The sequence below is a fragment of the Chionomys nivalis genome, chromosome 4 (genome assembly GCF_950005125.1).
Source record: "Chionomys nivalis chromosome 4, mChiNiv1.1, whole genome shotgun sequence".
Classification (NCBI taxonomy): domain Eukaryota; kingdom Metazoa; phylum Chordata; class Mammalia; order Rodentia; family Cricetidae; genus Chionomys; species Chionomys nivalis.
Window position 1 is genome coordinate 43220946 of NC_080089.1, and position 16299 is coordinate 43237244.

At 47.5% G+C, this 16299-nt stretch overlaps 2 protein-coding genes across 3 annotated transcripts; one reads left to right on the forward strand and one right to left on the reverse strand.

The window, feature by feature from the left end:
• Nucleotides 1-161: 161 nt before the first annotated feature.
• Rps25 (ribosomal protein S25) lies at nucleotides 162-2402 on the forward strand. The gene is made up of 5 exons (XM_057767481.1): nucleotides 162-315; nucleotides 546-641; nucleotides 1228-1411; nucleotides 2166-2264; nucleotides 2356-2402. Exons 1-4 carry the CDS (start codon nucleotides 313-315, stop codon nucleotides 2258-2260), a joined length of 378 nt encoding a protein of 125 aa, XP_057623464.1. The 5' UTR covers nucleotides 162-312; the 3' UTR covers nucleotides 2261-2264; nucleotides 2356-2402.
• Nucleotides 2369-10953, reverse strand: Cenatac (centrosomal AT-AC splicing factor). 2 transcript variants are annotated; one of them, XM_057767478.1, is made up of 11 exons: nucleotides 10796-10953; nucleotides 10537-10700; nucleotides 10049-10147; nucleotides 5424-5490; nucleotides 5288-5350; nucleotides 4929-4993; nucleotides 4708-4813; nucleotides 4218-4248; nucleotides 2922-3011; nucleotides 2650-2782; nucleotides 2369-2574 (listed from the first exon to the last, which is right to left on the reverse strand). In XM_057767478.1, exons 1-11 carry the CDS (start codon nucleotides 10913-10915, stop codon nucleotides 2514-2516), a joined length of 999 nt encoding a protein of 332 aa, XP_057623461.1. In that variant the 5' UTR covers nucleotides 10916-10953; the 3' UTR covers nucleotides 2369-2513. The 2 variants fall into 2 exon arrangements, with proteins under 2 accessions (XP_057623461.1, XP_057623460.1); XM_057767477.1 differs by having other exon boundaries at nucleotides 4708-4849.
• Between the last annotated feature and the right edge of the window lie 5346 nt (nucleotides 10954-16299).

Consider the following 16299-nt stretch of genomic DNA (forward strand, 5'->3'; position numbering starts at 1 on the left):
AACGAATTTCTGGGCACTGTTCTACTGTGTCTTAGTGTCGGAGAGGAACGTTTGTGTCTGTGGGGCGACCCTCAGCACAGCCCCGCATTCACAACCAGCGCCTGGGGGCGTGGCTTGCAGGCTGGAAGCCACGCCTCCCACCCCCGTCTCGCAGGAGGGTGAGGCGGAGTTTGCTTAAACTTGGCTCCACCTCTTGCCCCGGAAGTACTTTCGCGAGGCTGAGGTTTCTGGGACTGTTGGTGAGCCGGGCTTCCTTTTTTCCCGACATCTTAGGGAGGCTGCAGTGGTCGTCGCCACTCTCCGAACTTCATCATGGTAAGGCTCGCGGGTGTTGGGCGGCGGGGTTCAGGGGGCCGAGCGGTGCTGGGGGGCGGTGAAGGCGACGCTATACGGAGCGCTTTGGGATCTGCGTGGCTGCGTCTCAGGGCTGCTGCGGGCATTGCGTCCATGTGCTCCGGCGCTGCCGCCATGGGTCGGGGAGATGCAGCCGTCGGGCGACTGGGGCCGCGCTATGACCAGCCCGCACTCCCGCTTTTTTCCCCTAGCCGCCCAAGGATGACAAGAAGAAGAAAGATGCCGGAAAGTCGGCCAAAAAAGACAAAGACCCAGTAAATAAGTCCGGTGGCAAGGCCAAAAAGAAGGTACGGGTTAGCCATTTGTAATAGAGGAGGATTTTGAACCTGTACTGTGTTTTGTTTTTTTTTTTAGATTGTGAATTTCTATAAACGTAAAACATTGTTGACTTTGCACCTCTCTCTACTGATTCTTGTGATTATTTGAAGAATTTGGTGGTATATATTCCCTTAAAACAGTGGTTCTCAACTATTTTAATGCTGAAGCGTTTAATACAGTTTCTGATGACCACCCCCCCCCCCCAAGCCATAAGATTATTTCCGCTACTACCTCGTAACTGCTTTTGGTTTTTCGAGACGGTTTTATCTGTGTAGACCAGGCTGCCTCTGCATCCTGGGTGCTGGTAGTGATTCTGGCGTAATTTTGCTGCTGAATAAAATTTAAGTTTCTGATAGGTGACCCGTAGGTTGAGAACCACGGCGAACATTGTGTAAAGCCGCAGCATTCGCACAGCTGCTGTCCGGACTGTTAGCAGTCTCTGACGCTGTGGCTTAATGTGAAGTCTTTACTGTGGTTCTCACAGTTGGGATATTTGGGAAAGAATGATTCTGCCGGGATTGCTGACTAGTGTTCTCTTGTTTTTCTTTTGAGCAGAAGTGGTCCAAAGGCAAAGTTCGGGACAAGCTCAACAATCTAGTCCTGTTTGACAAGGCTACATACGACAAACTCTGTAAGGAAGTTCCCAACTATAAACTTATTACTCCAGCCGTGGTCTCTGAGAGACTGAAGATTCGTGGTTCCTTGGCCAGGGCAGCTCTTCAGGAGCTCCTTAGTAAAGGTAAAAGATAATGTGCTTTGTTGTGGGAACTGGGTTGTCTTGTTAGGTATCTGTTTCTGCCACCCAAGTGCTGGGATCAAAGACGTGTGTCACCGCCGCCTGGCTTACTGCTGGTGTAATATGGTTATTGACATGGCCTTGAATTGCTGACCTTTTCTGCTTCTCAGGTACTGGGATTAAAGGCAAATACCACTATGCCCTATTAGGGAAACCATGTCACTATGTAGCCCAGGAAAATTATTCTCCTGCCTCCGATGTTTTGGTTACAGTCATTTTTACTAAATCCACTGATGGGGCTGGGTGCTGGAATAGAAGTGCGTGTCCTACAGAGAGACCCTTGTGCAGTGACTCCTAGCTTGTAATCCCAACATTTTAATGGAAAGACCGGAGAATCAGCCAGGAGCTCTCAGGCCAGTTAACCTCTTAGGGGAGATCCTGCCTCAACAGAGTGGAAGTGACTTCTCGACACACTAGCATTCAGATGCCTCCACTCACACTTAGTACGGACAGGGTTTCTCTGTAGCTTTGGAGCCTGCCCTAGAACTTGGTCTGTAGACCAGAAAGCCTTGAACCCACACAGACCCACCTCTGTCACACCCAAGTGTTGGGATTAAAGGTGTGCCCTCACACACAGTAAATCTTTAATTCTGTAAGAGCATCAGGTGGCCTTCTCAGATCATCAGGCACACGTGCCATACATTCATACAAAGTCCTTCAAACACATAAAAATGAAGATCTTGCCCTTTCTCCTCAGGGCTTATCAAGCTGGTTTCAAAGCACAGAGCCCAAGTAATTTACACCAGAAACACAAAGGGTGGAGATGCCCCAGCTGCTGGTGAAGATGCATGAACAGGTGAGAGAACCAAAGGGCTCTTAGCATTGAAATACTGCGTGCTCCCTCTGAGATACTGATTCTGACTTTATCTCTCTTTATCCTTTTGCAGGTTCAATCAGCTGTACATTTGGAAAAATAAAACTTTATTAAATCAAATCAATGGGTGCTCTGTTTCCTAAGAAAGACAACTGGAGAGGATCTGGCTTTCGAAGTAGTTGGAATGGGTTTGTTGGCTCTGAGGTCATAGGAGTATCAGGCTAGGGCTCTTCAGCTTTTTCCTTTGTGTGACTGCTTGTTTCTCGTTGCGGCTTCAGTTTTGAATTGATGCCTGAAAGGAAATGAAGACTTAGCAAGATTAGTAGAAAACATATAGGAGGTAGCTGATTAGAGTCTGGACACATACCTGGACTGCCAACGGCGTCCATTATTCCAGACTCTGCCAAAAGAGGGCAGCCAGCCTGCACTGGTATCGGAATTGTGGTCAAAGTTGGCCCCAACTCGTTCTGGGGGGAGTTTCTTCAGTTTTTGTTTTTCCTCTGCAAATAGGAAATATGGTGACCTGACTACTTGAGTAGTTTTGTCTCCGAAAGCTAAGTCACTGGTTCTTTTGACACATGCCACTATACTGTAACCAGCTCAGGAAAGTGTCATTGAGTGTGAAGCTAGCTTGCTTACTTTCTTTAAGGAATTCTTCATAGGAAGGTCCTATTGGTAGGTTTCCAGAGCTGTGTTCCTCCTCTTGGATCATCCATGGAGGTGTGGCACCTACAACAAAGCAAAGCCCTTTACTATGTAATGTGGCCCAGCCAGGAGTGTTCAAAATTAAAAATCTGAGGTTTCTGGAGCTTGAGAAGGAGGCCTATCTCTTGAGTTTGAGGCCAGCCTGGTCTACAGAGTGAGTTCTCAGGCTCCAAAGCTATACAGAGAAACACTTGTCTTGGGGAAAAAAAGGCGGCATTGGCACTTTTGGTAAGGCAGAGGCAGTGGAGGATGTAGACCGGGCATTTACAAGTGTATGCCGAGCTCTCAAGATTGCAGGAAGTACCACCTCACCTAACAGCCGCCAAGCACTGGGTGTAGTTACTTTAAACATTGTTTTGGTTAGTTTTTTATTCCTTTTGGAGTTGGTTTCACTGTGTACTTCAAGCTGACTTCAAAATCAAGCCCTTCTTGCCTTCAGCCTCCTAATTGCTGGAGTTAAAGGATCCTCTGTGGCTGTTAGTCTTGCTGCCTTGAGATCCCAGCACTGGGGAGGCAGCAGGAGAAATCTGAGTTCCAGGACAGGCTCCAAAGCTATACAGAAAACTTGTCTCAAAAAAAAAAAAAAAAGTCACTGAAACAAGCTTGGTTCCAGCTAGCGTGACTGGCTGGTCAGTGAGCTCACAGGATCCACCTGTCTCCATCTAATGGTGCTAGGATCACACCTGGCTTTTTGTATAGGTGCTGGGGATTGGAAGCTGTACAGCAAGTACTCTTAAAAATGAGCTATTTGCTCAATTCTAAGGCTTTATTTAAAAAGAAAATAGCAAACAGGTCAGATAAGGTATATTTGTCTAATTCTAGCACTTCAAAAATTTTGGTAGGGACTGCACAGTGGTTAAGAGCACTGTTTATTTTTGCTGCTCTTCTGGAGGTCATGAGTTGAATTCCCAGCAACCACATAGTGGCTCACTACCATCTGTAATGAGATCTGGTGCCCTCTTCTGGCATCCAGGCAAAACACTATACATAATTAAATCTTAAAAAAAAAAAATTGTGGCAGGAGCTCAAGGATTAACCTGTATCGAAATAGCTGGGCATGGTGATGCACACCTTCAACTTCAGCACTTAGGAGGCAGAAACAGGTGGATATCTTGAATTCCAAGCTATCCCCATTCATAGTTACAAATTGAGACCCGGTCTCAACAACAACCAAAAATCAAAGCACCCAAAATTGTTTTGCAGACATAGAAACATTGCTCAGAAACTTACCTGAGTGGATGTTACCAATGCCAGGTATATCCTGTGGTGAAAATAAGATACCAGATAAATCATGAGATACAATACTCAAAGCTAGAGACAGCAAACTTTAAGGAACACAACTTCAGACAATGCTAGTTCTGAAGAACTCCAGTCACTGAACCGTCCCAAGGTGGGACTGAGGTAGGCAGGTAAAATTGCTCGACAAAGTTAACACAGCAATTTGAGACACAGAAGGGAGTGCTAGGATTCAATGGCAGGGTGGTAGGGCGTAATTTCAGATGGCCTGTTGGAGTACCCAAGTGTGGATACCCTGTATCAAGAGTAGATATTACCCTGAAAGGTTGCAATAGCGTCTAGGAACGCTACCACAGAAGGACGTGGTAAGGGAAAACCAGCAGAAAGAGAAGATGGTTAGAATAGGTAGAAAAGCCAAGACAGCTGTCTTGGGACCTAAGGGGTCAATGACCCCTTCCGGTTTGCTTGTCCATTGTACCTGTACCTGATGGCCAATGAATGTTAGCTGCTGTCCCATCTCCATCCAGTCAAGCTCTGGAACATGCTGCAGGTCCAAGTGTGATACCTGCTGTGAGCTGGAGGCTACATGGCTGAAAGTCAGGGGAGCCAGGCTGGCAGATGAGGTCCTTGAGCAATGAGGACGGCAAAGATTAGATCTGTTCCCATTTTCCAGCATCCAACAAAAGAGGATCCCTGACAACGTACCCGTTGGTTGCTTTCCAGTTTCCAGGTGCCGAAGAGCCCTCTTCTGGATCTGGCTCTGCCTGAGGCTGAGTTTGATTCAGGAAAAATAAATGTGTCTAAGGTGCTTAACAGCCTCCCTGGGCCATGAGCCCGCACTCCAGACCCCAGAATATTATGGAGGATACTGCCCATTTTACCAACTCCCAGCCCTGCCCACGTCTCCATTGAGGGGCCCTGCCCCCACAGAGAAGGGAATTGAGGCATATCGACTTGTGACCCATTAGCTCTCTGAGAAGAGCTGACAGCTGGAATGCTGGACCAGGGGAAGCCAGGCATCAGTGGATTTGGATACTGCTCTGGGTCCGCCGAGGGAAACAAACCTCTAAGACAGATCGGACCACTTCCTGCCGACTCTGCTCTACTTCCCGGATCTGAGCTGCCATCTGTGGGAGAAAGAATGCTTAGGGTGGTTCCGGATCACGGGGAGAGCTCCTTTGCAGATGCCATTCTTCCTACCTCTTTAATTGCCTCATCCTCTTTCTCCTCATAGGAGTCCAAGGCCTTCACCATGGATTTCTTAAACCTAAAAATGAAGGAATTATAAAAATACTGGAAAGGGCCAGGTGGTGGTGCCGCACACCTTTAATCCTAGCACTTGGGAGGCAGATCTCTGAGTTCAAGGCCAGCCTGGTCTACAGAGTGAATTTCAAGACAGCCAGGACTATTACACAGAGAAACCATGTCTCAGACGAAACAAAACAAACTGGAAAGAGATAAATTAGCCTAGAACTCCAGCCCCACTAGTTTAAAGAACACTTCAGTAGACAGTTTTTAATTCTGAGGAGAAAAAACTGAGACAGTCTGATTGTGTAGCTTAGCCTAGCACAGAACTCCCACCTCAGCCATCTGAGTGCTGAGATTAGAGGGATGAACCATCAAGCTCTGTAATTTTGAAAATTTGCAACTCACAAAAACAAAACTGGTCAAATGAGCCCCTGTACCTCTCACCTGGGTACACTGGTGACGCTGTCATGACAGCTCCACTATGCACCGTAGGTGTTCTGCCTGCACACCAGAAGAGGGCACCAGATCTCATTACAGATGGTTGGGGACCACCATGTGGGAGCTGGGAGTTGAACTCAGGACCTCTGGAAAAGCAGTCCATGCTCTTAACCTCTGAGCCATCTCTTCAGCCCCTATTATTTATTTGTTTGTTTGTTTATTTTGATTTTCAGAGATAGGGTTTCTCTGTGTAGCCCTGGCTGTCCTGGAACTCACTCTGTAAACCAGGCTGGCCTCAAACTCACAGAGATCCACCTGCCCCTGCCTCCTGAGTGCTGGGATTAAAGGTATGCGCCACCACTGCCTGTCAGACTTTTTTTTTTAAAGCTTTCTTTTATTTATTATTTATTATGTATACAACATTCTGCCTCGATGTATGCCCGCACGCCAGAGGAAGGCACCATATCTCAGTACAGATGGTTGTGAGCCACCATGTGGTTGCTGGGAATTGAACTCAGGACCTCTGGAAGAGCAGCCAGTGAATTTGAGTGTTTTACCTACATACATGTCTGTACTCCACATGCATGTCTAGTTTCCTCAGAGACCAAAAGAGGGTGTTGGATCCCTTGGAGCTGGTTGAGTTGTACAACTAGTGGGTGCTGAAAACTGAACTCCCGCTCTGCAGGAGGAGCAAGTTCTCTAACTGCTGAGCCATCATCCCCGGGCTGCAGTGAGATACAGGCTGACAGCTTCTGACAGAAAACTACACTGCTCATCTCCCATTGTTTACTGGAAGGTACATGAACTGCCACTCTTGATCACTCAGCCTTTGTATCTAAAGAATTCATAATATTTTCCTATTTAAATCCCTCCACTTTTTACATATAACTTCCTTCGGCCACAGTGAAAACTCATCCCCAACAACACATCTGTATTTGTTTTATATTACAATACTTAAAAAGTGGGGATGGGGCCGGGCAATGATGGCACACGCCTTTAATCCCAGCACTCGGGAGGCAGAGGCAGGCGGATCTCTGTGAGTTCGAGACCAGTCTGGTCTACAGAGCTAGTTCCAGGACAGGCTCCAAAGCCACAGAGAAACCCTGTCTCGAAACCCCCCCCCCACCAAAAAAAAAAAAAGTGGGGCTGGGGGCTGGAGAGATGGGTCAGTAATTAAGAACACTGACTGCTCTTACAAAGGGCCCAGGTTCAATTCTCAGTACCCACACGGCAGCTCACAACTGTCTGTTACTTCAATTCCAAGGGATCTGATACCTTTACATCAATGCACATAATAAAGTTAAATTAATTTTTTTTTTTTAAAGTGGGGCTGAAGAGATGCCTCAGTGATTAAGAGCACAGGCTGCTCTTCTACAGAACTCAGGTGTGATTCCCAGCACCAACACAGTATTTCAGGGAGACTGTAACTCCATTTCCAGGGGATGTAATGCCCTCTTCTAGCTTTAGAGAGCATCAGGCACACACATGGTAAACAGACAGACATGCTAGTAAAACCCATACACATAATTTGTTCGTTCGTTTTTCGAGAAAGGGTTTCTCAGTAGCTAAGGAGCCAGGCCTGGAACTTGCTCTGTAGACCAGGCTGGCCTTGAACTCACAGAGATCTTTCCAGGCCTGCCTCTGCCTCCCAAGTGCTGGGATTACAGGTGTGTACCACCACCTGACACACATTATCTTTTTTTATTTTTTATTTATTTATTTATTTTTTGGTTTTTCGAGACAGGGTTTCTCTGTGGTTTTGGAGCCTGTCCTGGAACTAGCTCTTGTAGACCAGGCTGGTCTCGAACTCACAGAGATCCGCCTGCCTCTGCCTCCCAAGTGCTGGGATTAAAGGCATGCGCCACCACCGCCCGGCCTTATTTTTTTTTTTCGAGACAGGGTTTCTCTGTGGTTTTGGAGCCTGTCCTGGAACTAGCTCCTGTAGACCAGGCTGGCCTCGAACTCACAGAAATCCGCCTGCCTCTGCCTCCCGAGTGCTGGGATTAAAGGCGTGCGCCACCACCACCCGGCATTATCTTTTTTTAAAAAATAACTCTTATTTTTCTTGTTAATACTTTTTTTAAAGATTTATTTATTATGTATACAGTGTTCTGTCTGCATGTGTGCCTGCAGGCCAGAAGAGGGCACCAGATCTTACTATAGATGGTTGTGAGCCATGTGGTTGCTGGGAATTGAACTCAGGACCTCCGGAAGAGCAGGCAGTGCTCCTAACCGCTGAGCCAGCTCTCCAGCCCCTATCTTTTTTAAAGCACAGACTACTCTACTACTTTACAGCAGACTTGCTTAGTTCTCAGCATCCATGCCAGGCAGCTGGCAACCACCTGTAACTCCAGGCCCAGGGGATTTTATACTTCTGCCTCCCTAAACAGCAGCGCTCAAGTGCACACACCCAACAGACCAGACACACCTATGCACACAAACACAAAATAATAATTTTTTTTTGGAGACAGGATTTCTCTCTGTAGCCTTGGTTGTCCTGGAATTTGCTCTGTAGACCAGGCTGGCCTCAAACTCAGAGATCTGCCTGCCTCTGCCCTCCTGAGTGCTGGGATTAAAGGTGTGTGCCACCACTGCACAGCCTTTTTTTTTTCTTTTAATGACTCTTAAAAAAAAATACCACTATTGGCTTGGAGAGATGGCTCGGGAAGTTAAGAGCCCATACCATTCTTGCATACAACCCAAGTTCAGTTTCCAACACACACACGTGGGGCTGCTCACAACTGCCTATAACTACAGTTCCAGGAAACCATTTCCTCTGCCTCCAAGGACACCTGCATTCACACGCCCTCCCTCTCCTCCCTCAACATTATCAAAAATAAGGGCTGGAGAGAAGGCTCAGAGGTTAAGAGCACTTGATGCTCTTGGAGCCTGGTTTGGGTTTTTAGTACCTATGTGGTGGCTCACCACTGTGTAACTCCAGTTCTAGGGCATCTAACATTGTCTTCTAGTCTCTGTGGGCACTGCATGTTCATAGCATACACACATACAATACAGGTCAGACACTCCTACACATGAAAGTAAGTCTTAACTAATACCACCACGAAAAAGTAGAGGTAAGAAGATCTTAAATTTGAAGCCAGCATGTATTATATAGTGAGATCCTGTCTCAAAACAAGCAAGGCTACACAATCCTCCTGTCTTAGCCTTCTTGGTGGGGATTATAGGTTTCCTATAAGCTGCATTTGTATCTTCTTTTACACCTTTTTTTTTTTTTTAACTTAGAAGAGTAAGTCAAATATGGTGACACATGCCTTTAGTCCCAGCACTTGGCAGATCTCTGTGAGTTCAAGGCCAGTCTGATCTAGAGTGAGTTCCAGGACTACATAAAGAAACACTGTCTCCTAAAAGAAGAAAGGAAGGAAGGAAGGAAGGAAGGAAGGAAGGAAGGAAGGAAGGAAGGAAGGAAGGAAGGAAGGAAAGAACGTACTCATCATTGCCCTCAATAAGTTTCTATGTATTCACTATCCAACGACCCTATGCAGGAGGCTGGAGAGATGGCTCAGAGGTTGGAAGCACTAGCTGCTCTTCAGAGACCCAGGTTTAAAGAACCACACAGCAGCTTACAACCATCTGTGACTCCAGTTCCAGAGGACCAGATGCCCTCTTCTAACCTCTGAGGCAGCCATCCTCTCGTCTCAGCCTTCCAAACAGCAGGGGCGATGGGCCTAAAGCACCGTACCTTGGCATCACATCTTCTGTGTGTGCACATTCAATGCAGAACTTGGCGGGGGGGGGGGGGACGACATTCTAATAAAAAGTGCTATGAAAACAGATAACAATGGAATCGCTGCTGGACTTCCCAAACTTTTATTTACTTCGGGTGTGTTGAGACACAGCTTGGGCTGTCCTGGAACTTGAGACCCTCCTGATTCAGCTGGGTATTGGAACTATGAATGTGCACATAGTTGAGTCTGAACTTCCCAAATGTGTCCTTGTTTTGAGACAAGGTCTCATTCTATAGCCCAGGCTGGCTTTGAACTCTCAAGAATCCACTCCAGTTTCCCTAGTCCTGCATACAGACGCTCCTTTGGAGCTTTCCACTTCGAAGCAGTTTCTGTGCCTGGCAAACACCTGGAGTGTTCACTTTGCTACTTCCTCTCTTATACCAGGTAACTTACCGAGCATAATCCTGGGGGGAGATCAGAAACTTCTCTTTCATCTGAGCGTTGGCCTTATTCTCCCACCAGAATTTGTTGGTGGCTTTCTTATGCTCTGGGCTGAGAACGGAGAAGCAGTAAGATAGTAAGATAGTGCAGGCTATCGGAGCACTAGGTAAGTAACGCGGACTGGCATCTGGGCTGCTTCCTTGGAGAGGCAGACAAAAGAATATTATTTATTACCAACCTCTTCAAGATCTCAATCTCGGGATTCCTTTCCTCCAATACAGTTAGATGGAGGGAGGAGGAAGCGGCTTTTCTAACAAGACGGGGGTAGTGGATGCTAAGAGCCCCTAAGCTGCAAGCTTGGCAAGGTAATTCAATCCATCTACCCCAATTAAGTCACAAAAGCGACCTTCCTCTCCTCAGTTCCAACTTTCCCTCCCACCGTGTGTACATCTCTGCGTGTGTACGGGGGGGGGGGGAGGCGGGTGTTCCCCAGATGTCACCTGGCCAGATGTTCCAGCAGACCCCCGTGCAGCACTGTCAGGTTTCCGTGGCTCAGGTGTTTTCGCACTTCGCGGCCACAGCACGGACACCAACAGCACCGATCGTGCTCGGGGACATAGCGCTCTATCTGGGCGGCACGGACGGCCTTGCGGGCGGCTTCCACCTGCAGGACAGAAGCCAGCTAGGGCCCTGAAACCACAGCTGCGGGCCCTAGAGGCCGGCCCGCATCCCTGGCCTCCTCCAGCCTCGCTTCCGCACCTGCGGTAAAAGCCGCTCCAGAGCCCCCTTCAACTGCCGCTGGTGCTTGCGGCTGTAGACGTGTCCGCGACCACAGAAGAAAGTTTGGCGACAAAGAGGACATCGCTGCGGTGGCGCCATCGACCCAGGACCCGATATCACCTCCACCACCAGCCGGTTTGTCACCACCCACTGACCCCTGACCCTCCCGGGGCGGGACGGGGCGGGGCGGGGCGAACCCGGGAGCTCTGAGCTCCCTCTAGAGGTTTTAGGCGATACTGCAACTCTTTCTGCGGCTGCGCAGACTATTCACTACCGCGCCCCTCCCACGTGCACGCAGAAAACCGAGCAGAATCAGTGGCATCCCAAATGTCCTGCGGCATGTCAAAGAACTCCGGGACAGGATCCACTTCAGTTAGGACCTCGGACTATCACAGGGCGCACACTGTGTTCCCGAGCTTTGTGTTAACGACCTTACTGAATCCTCAGGTTGACGATTTGTAGTTTGGCATTATTGTTATTTTACACGTGAGAAAGATGTGAAAGGGAAGAAATGAGGACCTCTGAGGAAGGCTGCAGAGGTGTTAACTTCAGAGTCAGCATCAGCATCCAGTTTCCCTGAAGCCTGCCGGAGAACACTTGATCCAAGTGATTGTGATCTAGTTACAGCCATTCTACAGGAGTGTTGACTTTCTGGTGGTAATTACTCCTTAATCTTTAAAAGTGCTCCGAAGTAGAACAGTCTTTGTAAGCCACTTCTCCCAGCATTGGCTTGGTAGTCTAATTCCTTGATCTCTAATGCTTAAAGTGAGTCCTTCTCTAACAACCTTGCAAGAATTCTCATATGTCAGCCGGGCGATGGTGACGCATGCCTTTAATCCCAGCACTCACGGATCTCTGGGAGTTCGAGGCCAGCCTGGTCTACAAGAGCTAGTTCCAGGCCAGGCTCCAAAGCTACAGAGAAACCCTGTCTCGAAAAACCAAAAAAAAAAAAAAAAAAAAGAATTCTCATATGTCGGGGTTCTTACTCAGCAGGTAAGAGCACCAACTGCTCTTCTAGAAGACTCTGGTTATATTCCCAGCACCCACATGGCAGCTCACATCCGTCTGTAACTCCATATCCAGGACACCCTCACACAGACGTATATGCAGGCAAACACCAACGAACATCAAATAAAATAAATTTAAAAGGTGGGAAAAAAAGAATTCTCGTATGTCATATGCCACCCTAGGAACGTGTTTCCTCGTTTTTCCAAAGCTGCTCAAAGTAGACTGCACAGTCTGCCCAATTTCTATGAGCTTCCTGGAGCTCTGCAGTCTGGTTTGTGAAAGTATTTGCCTACTAGTCGCCACCACCAAGTGTTCCTTTCCCACTTGAACTAGGTTTGTGAAACAGACAGTAACCCCCCCCCCCAATATTACTCTAGGTTGAAATAGCTCTTTCTAGTCCCCTGGAGAAGCAGGCATCAAGCTCTGCCTTACCGGGGGGGAAAAAAGCCCTGAACTTGCCAAAAATAAAACGACAGAATCCCACCAATCCCTGAGCTTCCCCAAAGATCAGGCCACCAAGGAAAGCACCCCCCACCCACCCATATAAAGCCGGCCTCCTGCTCAGGGTTCTGTTGCTTCTCACGCAGCAGGGACAGCCACCATCATGTATCCTTTCCCAATGAACCTCCTGTGTGAGGTTTGTTGTGCAGTGTGACTTTGTGGTATTCCTTGGCTCCTGACTGCCAGATACTTTCCCTTCAGAGCTGCAACACTTGCACTGGTGAAATCTTTCCCCTTCCTGTAACACCTAACAGTCACCTCTCTCCCAGGGAATGAAACCACCAAGCTAAAACCAGAAGGCACACTCTCTTTAACTCAGTCCCACAGCCACTCTGCAACGAACTGTCTTATCCACCGGACATCTGAGTGGTTTAAAACCAGCCTCCATTTTTATTCACACAGCATATTTCCTTCACATCCTTTTTTTTGTTTTGTTTTTTTTATTTTTCGAGACAGGGTTTCTCTGTGTAATAGTCCTGGTTGTCCTGGAACTCACAGAGATCCACCTGCCTCTGCCTCCCAAGTGCTGGGATTAAAGGTGTGTGCCACCACCACCTGGCTTTCACATTCTTTCTTTTCTTGCTTGGAGTCAGGTAAAATTTGTTTTGTTTTGTGTTTATTTTTTAAAACAGGACCTGGTAGCATAGCTCAGGGTTGCTGAGAATGACCTTCAATTCCTGACCATCCTGTCTCCACTCTCAAATGCTGGGATTGCAGCTGAGCATGGCTCTGCCCACCAACTATGTAAGATCTGACTGGTTTCCAAGTATTTGGTTTCTTTTTGCTTCATTTACCCTCTGCAGTCACCCTTAGAAAGTCTCCAAAACAACTTTCCGGATTAGTTTAGTAACTAAGGACTAAATTGCCCTCAGAATAAGCCCCAACCTCCCCTGCACTTCATTCAGAGCTCCCTACCAAGTGATTCTCAACTCCCTTGGCTCATCCCCTTCCACCCCACTGGCCTTCATCTTTCTTCCAGGCAATATTCACTAGCCCGGTTGCTCCGGTGCACTTCAGCATCTCTCATCTCTGTCCCTCAGTTTCCTGTGTCTGGAACTGACTTCCTTCCATTTCCATGTCCTCTATTCTCTCCATCCTGGAAGGCTCTGAAGTCTGAGCTGCAGTGTGATTGGTGAAGCGGCCTTATGTGGCACACAGCAAGCTCCCAAATGTTTTTTGTTTTGTTTGTTTGTTTGTTTGTTTTCTTTTGATTTTTCGAGACAGGGTTTCTCCGTAGCTTTTTTGGTTCCTGTCCTGGAACTAGCTCTTGTAGTCCAGGCTGGCCTCGAACTCACAGAGATCCGCCTGCCTCTGCCTCCCAAGTGATGGGATTAAAGGCGTGCGCCACCACCGCCCAGCCCTAAGCTCCCAAATGTTTACTGAACGAATGCCAGCCATTTTGTGACCCTTCCATAGTTGTGTCTGTGAATTCATTCACTTATGGTTCCGGGAATGGAACCAGGGTCCTCACATAAACTATGCCAGTACCTACCACTGAGATAACTTCACCAACCCCAGAATTAAATTTTTCTCTCCATTTCTCTCAGCAGGCTGTGCAGTGTGCTCCAAGTGATGGAGGTGGTTCTTGTATTTTATCTGTTGCTTTTATTGGTTAACTAATAAAGAAAACTGCCTTAGCCCATTTGATAGGCCAAACCTTAGGTGGGTGGAGTAAACAGAAGAGAATGCTGGGAGAAAGAAGCTGAGTCAGAGAGTCGCCATGATTCTCGCACTCCAGACAGACGCAGGTTAAGATCTTTCCTGGTAAGCCAGCTCATGGTACTACACAGAATATTAGAAATGGGTTAGATCAATATGTAAGAGCTAGCCAATAAGAGGCTGGAACTAATGGGCTAGGCAGTGTTCAAAAGAATACAGTTTCCGTGTAATTATTTTGGTTCATAAGCTAGCCATGTGGGCGGCTGGGTGCCGGGGACGCAGCCCCGCCGCTCATATTACAACATCCAAGTTCCCAGATTTGTGATCTGTCTCCAATGCTGAGGTGCGCTTTGGTGATACAGATGTCTGAGTCATTTCTACTCCTGTAAGTAACCCTTCACCCTTGCCATGCATGGTGGTACACGCTTTAAATCCCAACATTCAGGAGGCAGAGAGAAGCAGGAGGATCTCTGTGAGTTTTAGGCCAGCCTGGTCTACAGAGTGAGTTCCAGGACAGCCAGGGCTACATAGAGAAACCCTGTCTTGAAAAACAAAGCAAAGCAAAACAACAACAACAAATAAAATAAATAAAATAAAACCAAAATAATCCTTCACCCATATTCCTGTAAGTAACCCCATAAAACTCTGATTCACCAAGCTGGACTTCGATGGTATCTGTGCTTTGATCTGCTGTGGGCTCCCTATCTTGAGTGTGTTGTGTCTCCCCAAGAAAAGTCTTATCACACTCACTAACCCCTTTAAGACAACCAGCATGGCCTCAAATTCAGTGATCTCTTCCCTCAGCTTCTTTCCAGAATTACAGGCATGTCTAGCTTCTCTCCCACTCTCCTAGAAATATTTATTGATTTTTAGGCATGTGAATGTTTTGTCTCTACACGTAGATGTTTACCATGTGTCCACCGGTGCCCTCAGAGACCAGAAAAAGACATTGGATCCTCTGGAACTAGAGCTACAGAGGGTTGTGAGTCACCAAGAGGGTTCTGAGAACTGAACCTGGGTCTTCTACCATGGCAGCAAGTGTGCTTAACCATTGAACCATTAGTCCAGCTTGAGTGTGTTCTCTCTCTCTGTCTCTGTCTCTACCCCTCCCTTTTCACCAAGATCTTGCTTTGTAACTGAAGCTGGCCTCTTAATTCAGTATCCTCCTGCTTCAGCCTTTGAGTGCTGGAATTGTGTTAGCTGTCATGTCAGCTTTCAATTTCTGGTTTTTATTTTATGTGAATTGCTTCTCTGCTGCAATAAATCCAAGTGAACTGAATTAAAAAATAAAAGGCAAATTTATTTAGGGTTAGTCACTCCCAGGCAAGATCCGGGTCACACAGTAGGAGGTCCAGTCACACAGTAGGAGGTCCATGAAGTTCCTAGGCTGAGCTGGGTTAGGGGTTTTTTGTTGGAGAGGGGTGGGAGGCAGTGCTGTGCTTGCTGGGAACCTCCAGCCTAACGTGTGTATGAGTTTTGCCTGCATGTATGTCTGTGCGTTATGTGCAAGCCTAGTGACCCTGGAGGCCAGAACAGGGCACCAGTTCTCCTGGAACTGGAGTTACAGATGGTGTGAGCCACACAAGTGGGTGCAGGGAATTGAACCTGGGTCCTCTGGAAGAGCACCCAGTTGCTGGGCGGTGGTGGTGTACACCTTTAATCCCAGCACTCGGGAGGCAGAGGCCAGCCTGATCTACAGAGCGAGTTCCAGGACAGGCAAAAAAAAAAAAAAAAAGAGCACCCAGTAGTACTCTCTGTCTGTTTTTTGAGACAGGGTTTCTCTGTATCCCTGGCAGTCCTAGAACTCCTCTGTAGACCAGACAGGCCTCGGACTCACTGAGATCTGTCTGCTTCTGGATTAAAGGTGTGTGCCACCACCACCAAGTAAAGTATTTCCTTCCTTCCTTCCTTCCTCCCTCACTCCCTCCCTCCCTCCCTCCCTTCCTATTTTATTTTGTGTGTATTAATGTTTTACCTGCATGTATGTCTGTGTACCACATGTATACTTGGTGCCTGGGGAAGTGGTAAGCCTCCATGTAGGTGGTAGGTATTGAACCTGGGTCCTTTGCAACAACAGCAAGTACTCTTAATCGCTGAGCCAACTCTCCAGCCCCAAACAGATCCGTTTTGTTTCTTTTTTTTTTTTTTTTTTGGTTTTTTCGAGGCAGGGTTTCTCTGTAGCTTTGGTGCCTGTCCTGGAACTAGCTCTTGTAGACCAGGCTGGCCTCAAACTCAGAGATCCGCCTGCCTCTGCCTCCCAAGTGCTGGGATTAAAGGCGTGCGCCACCACCGCCCGGCATTTTATTTTGTTTTGA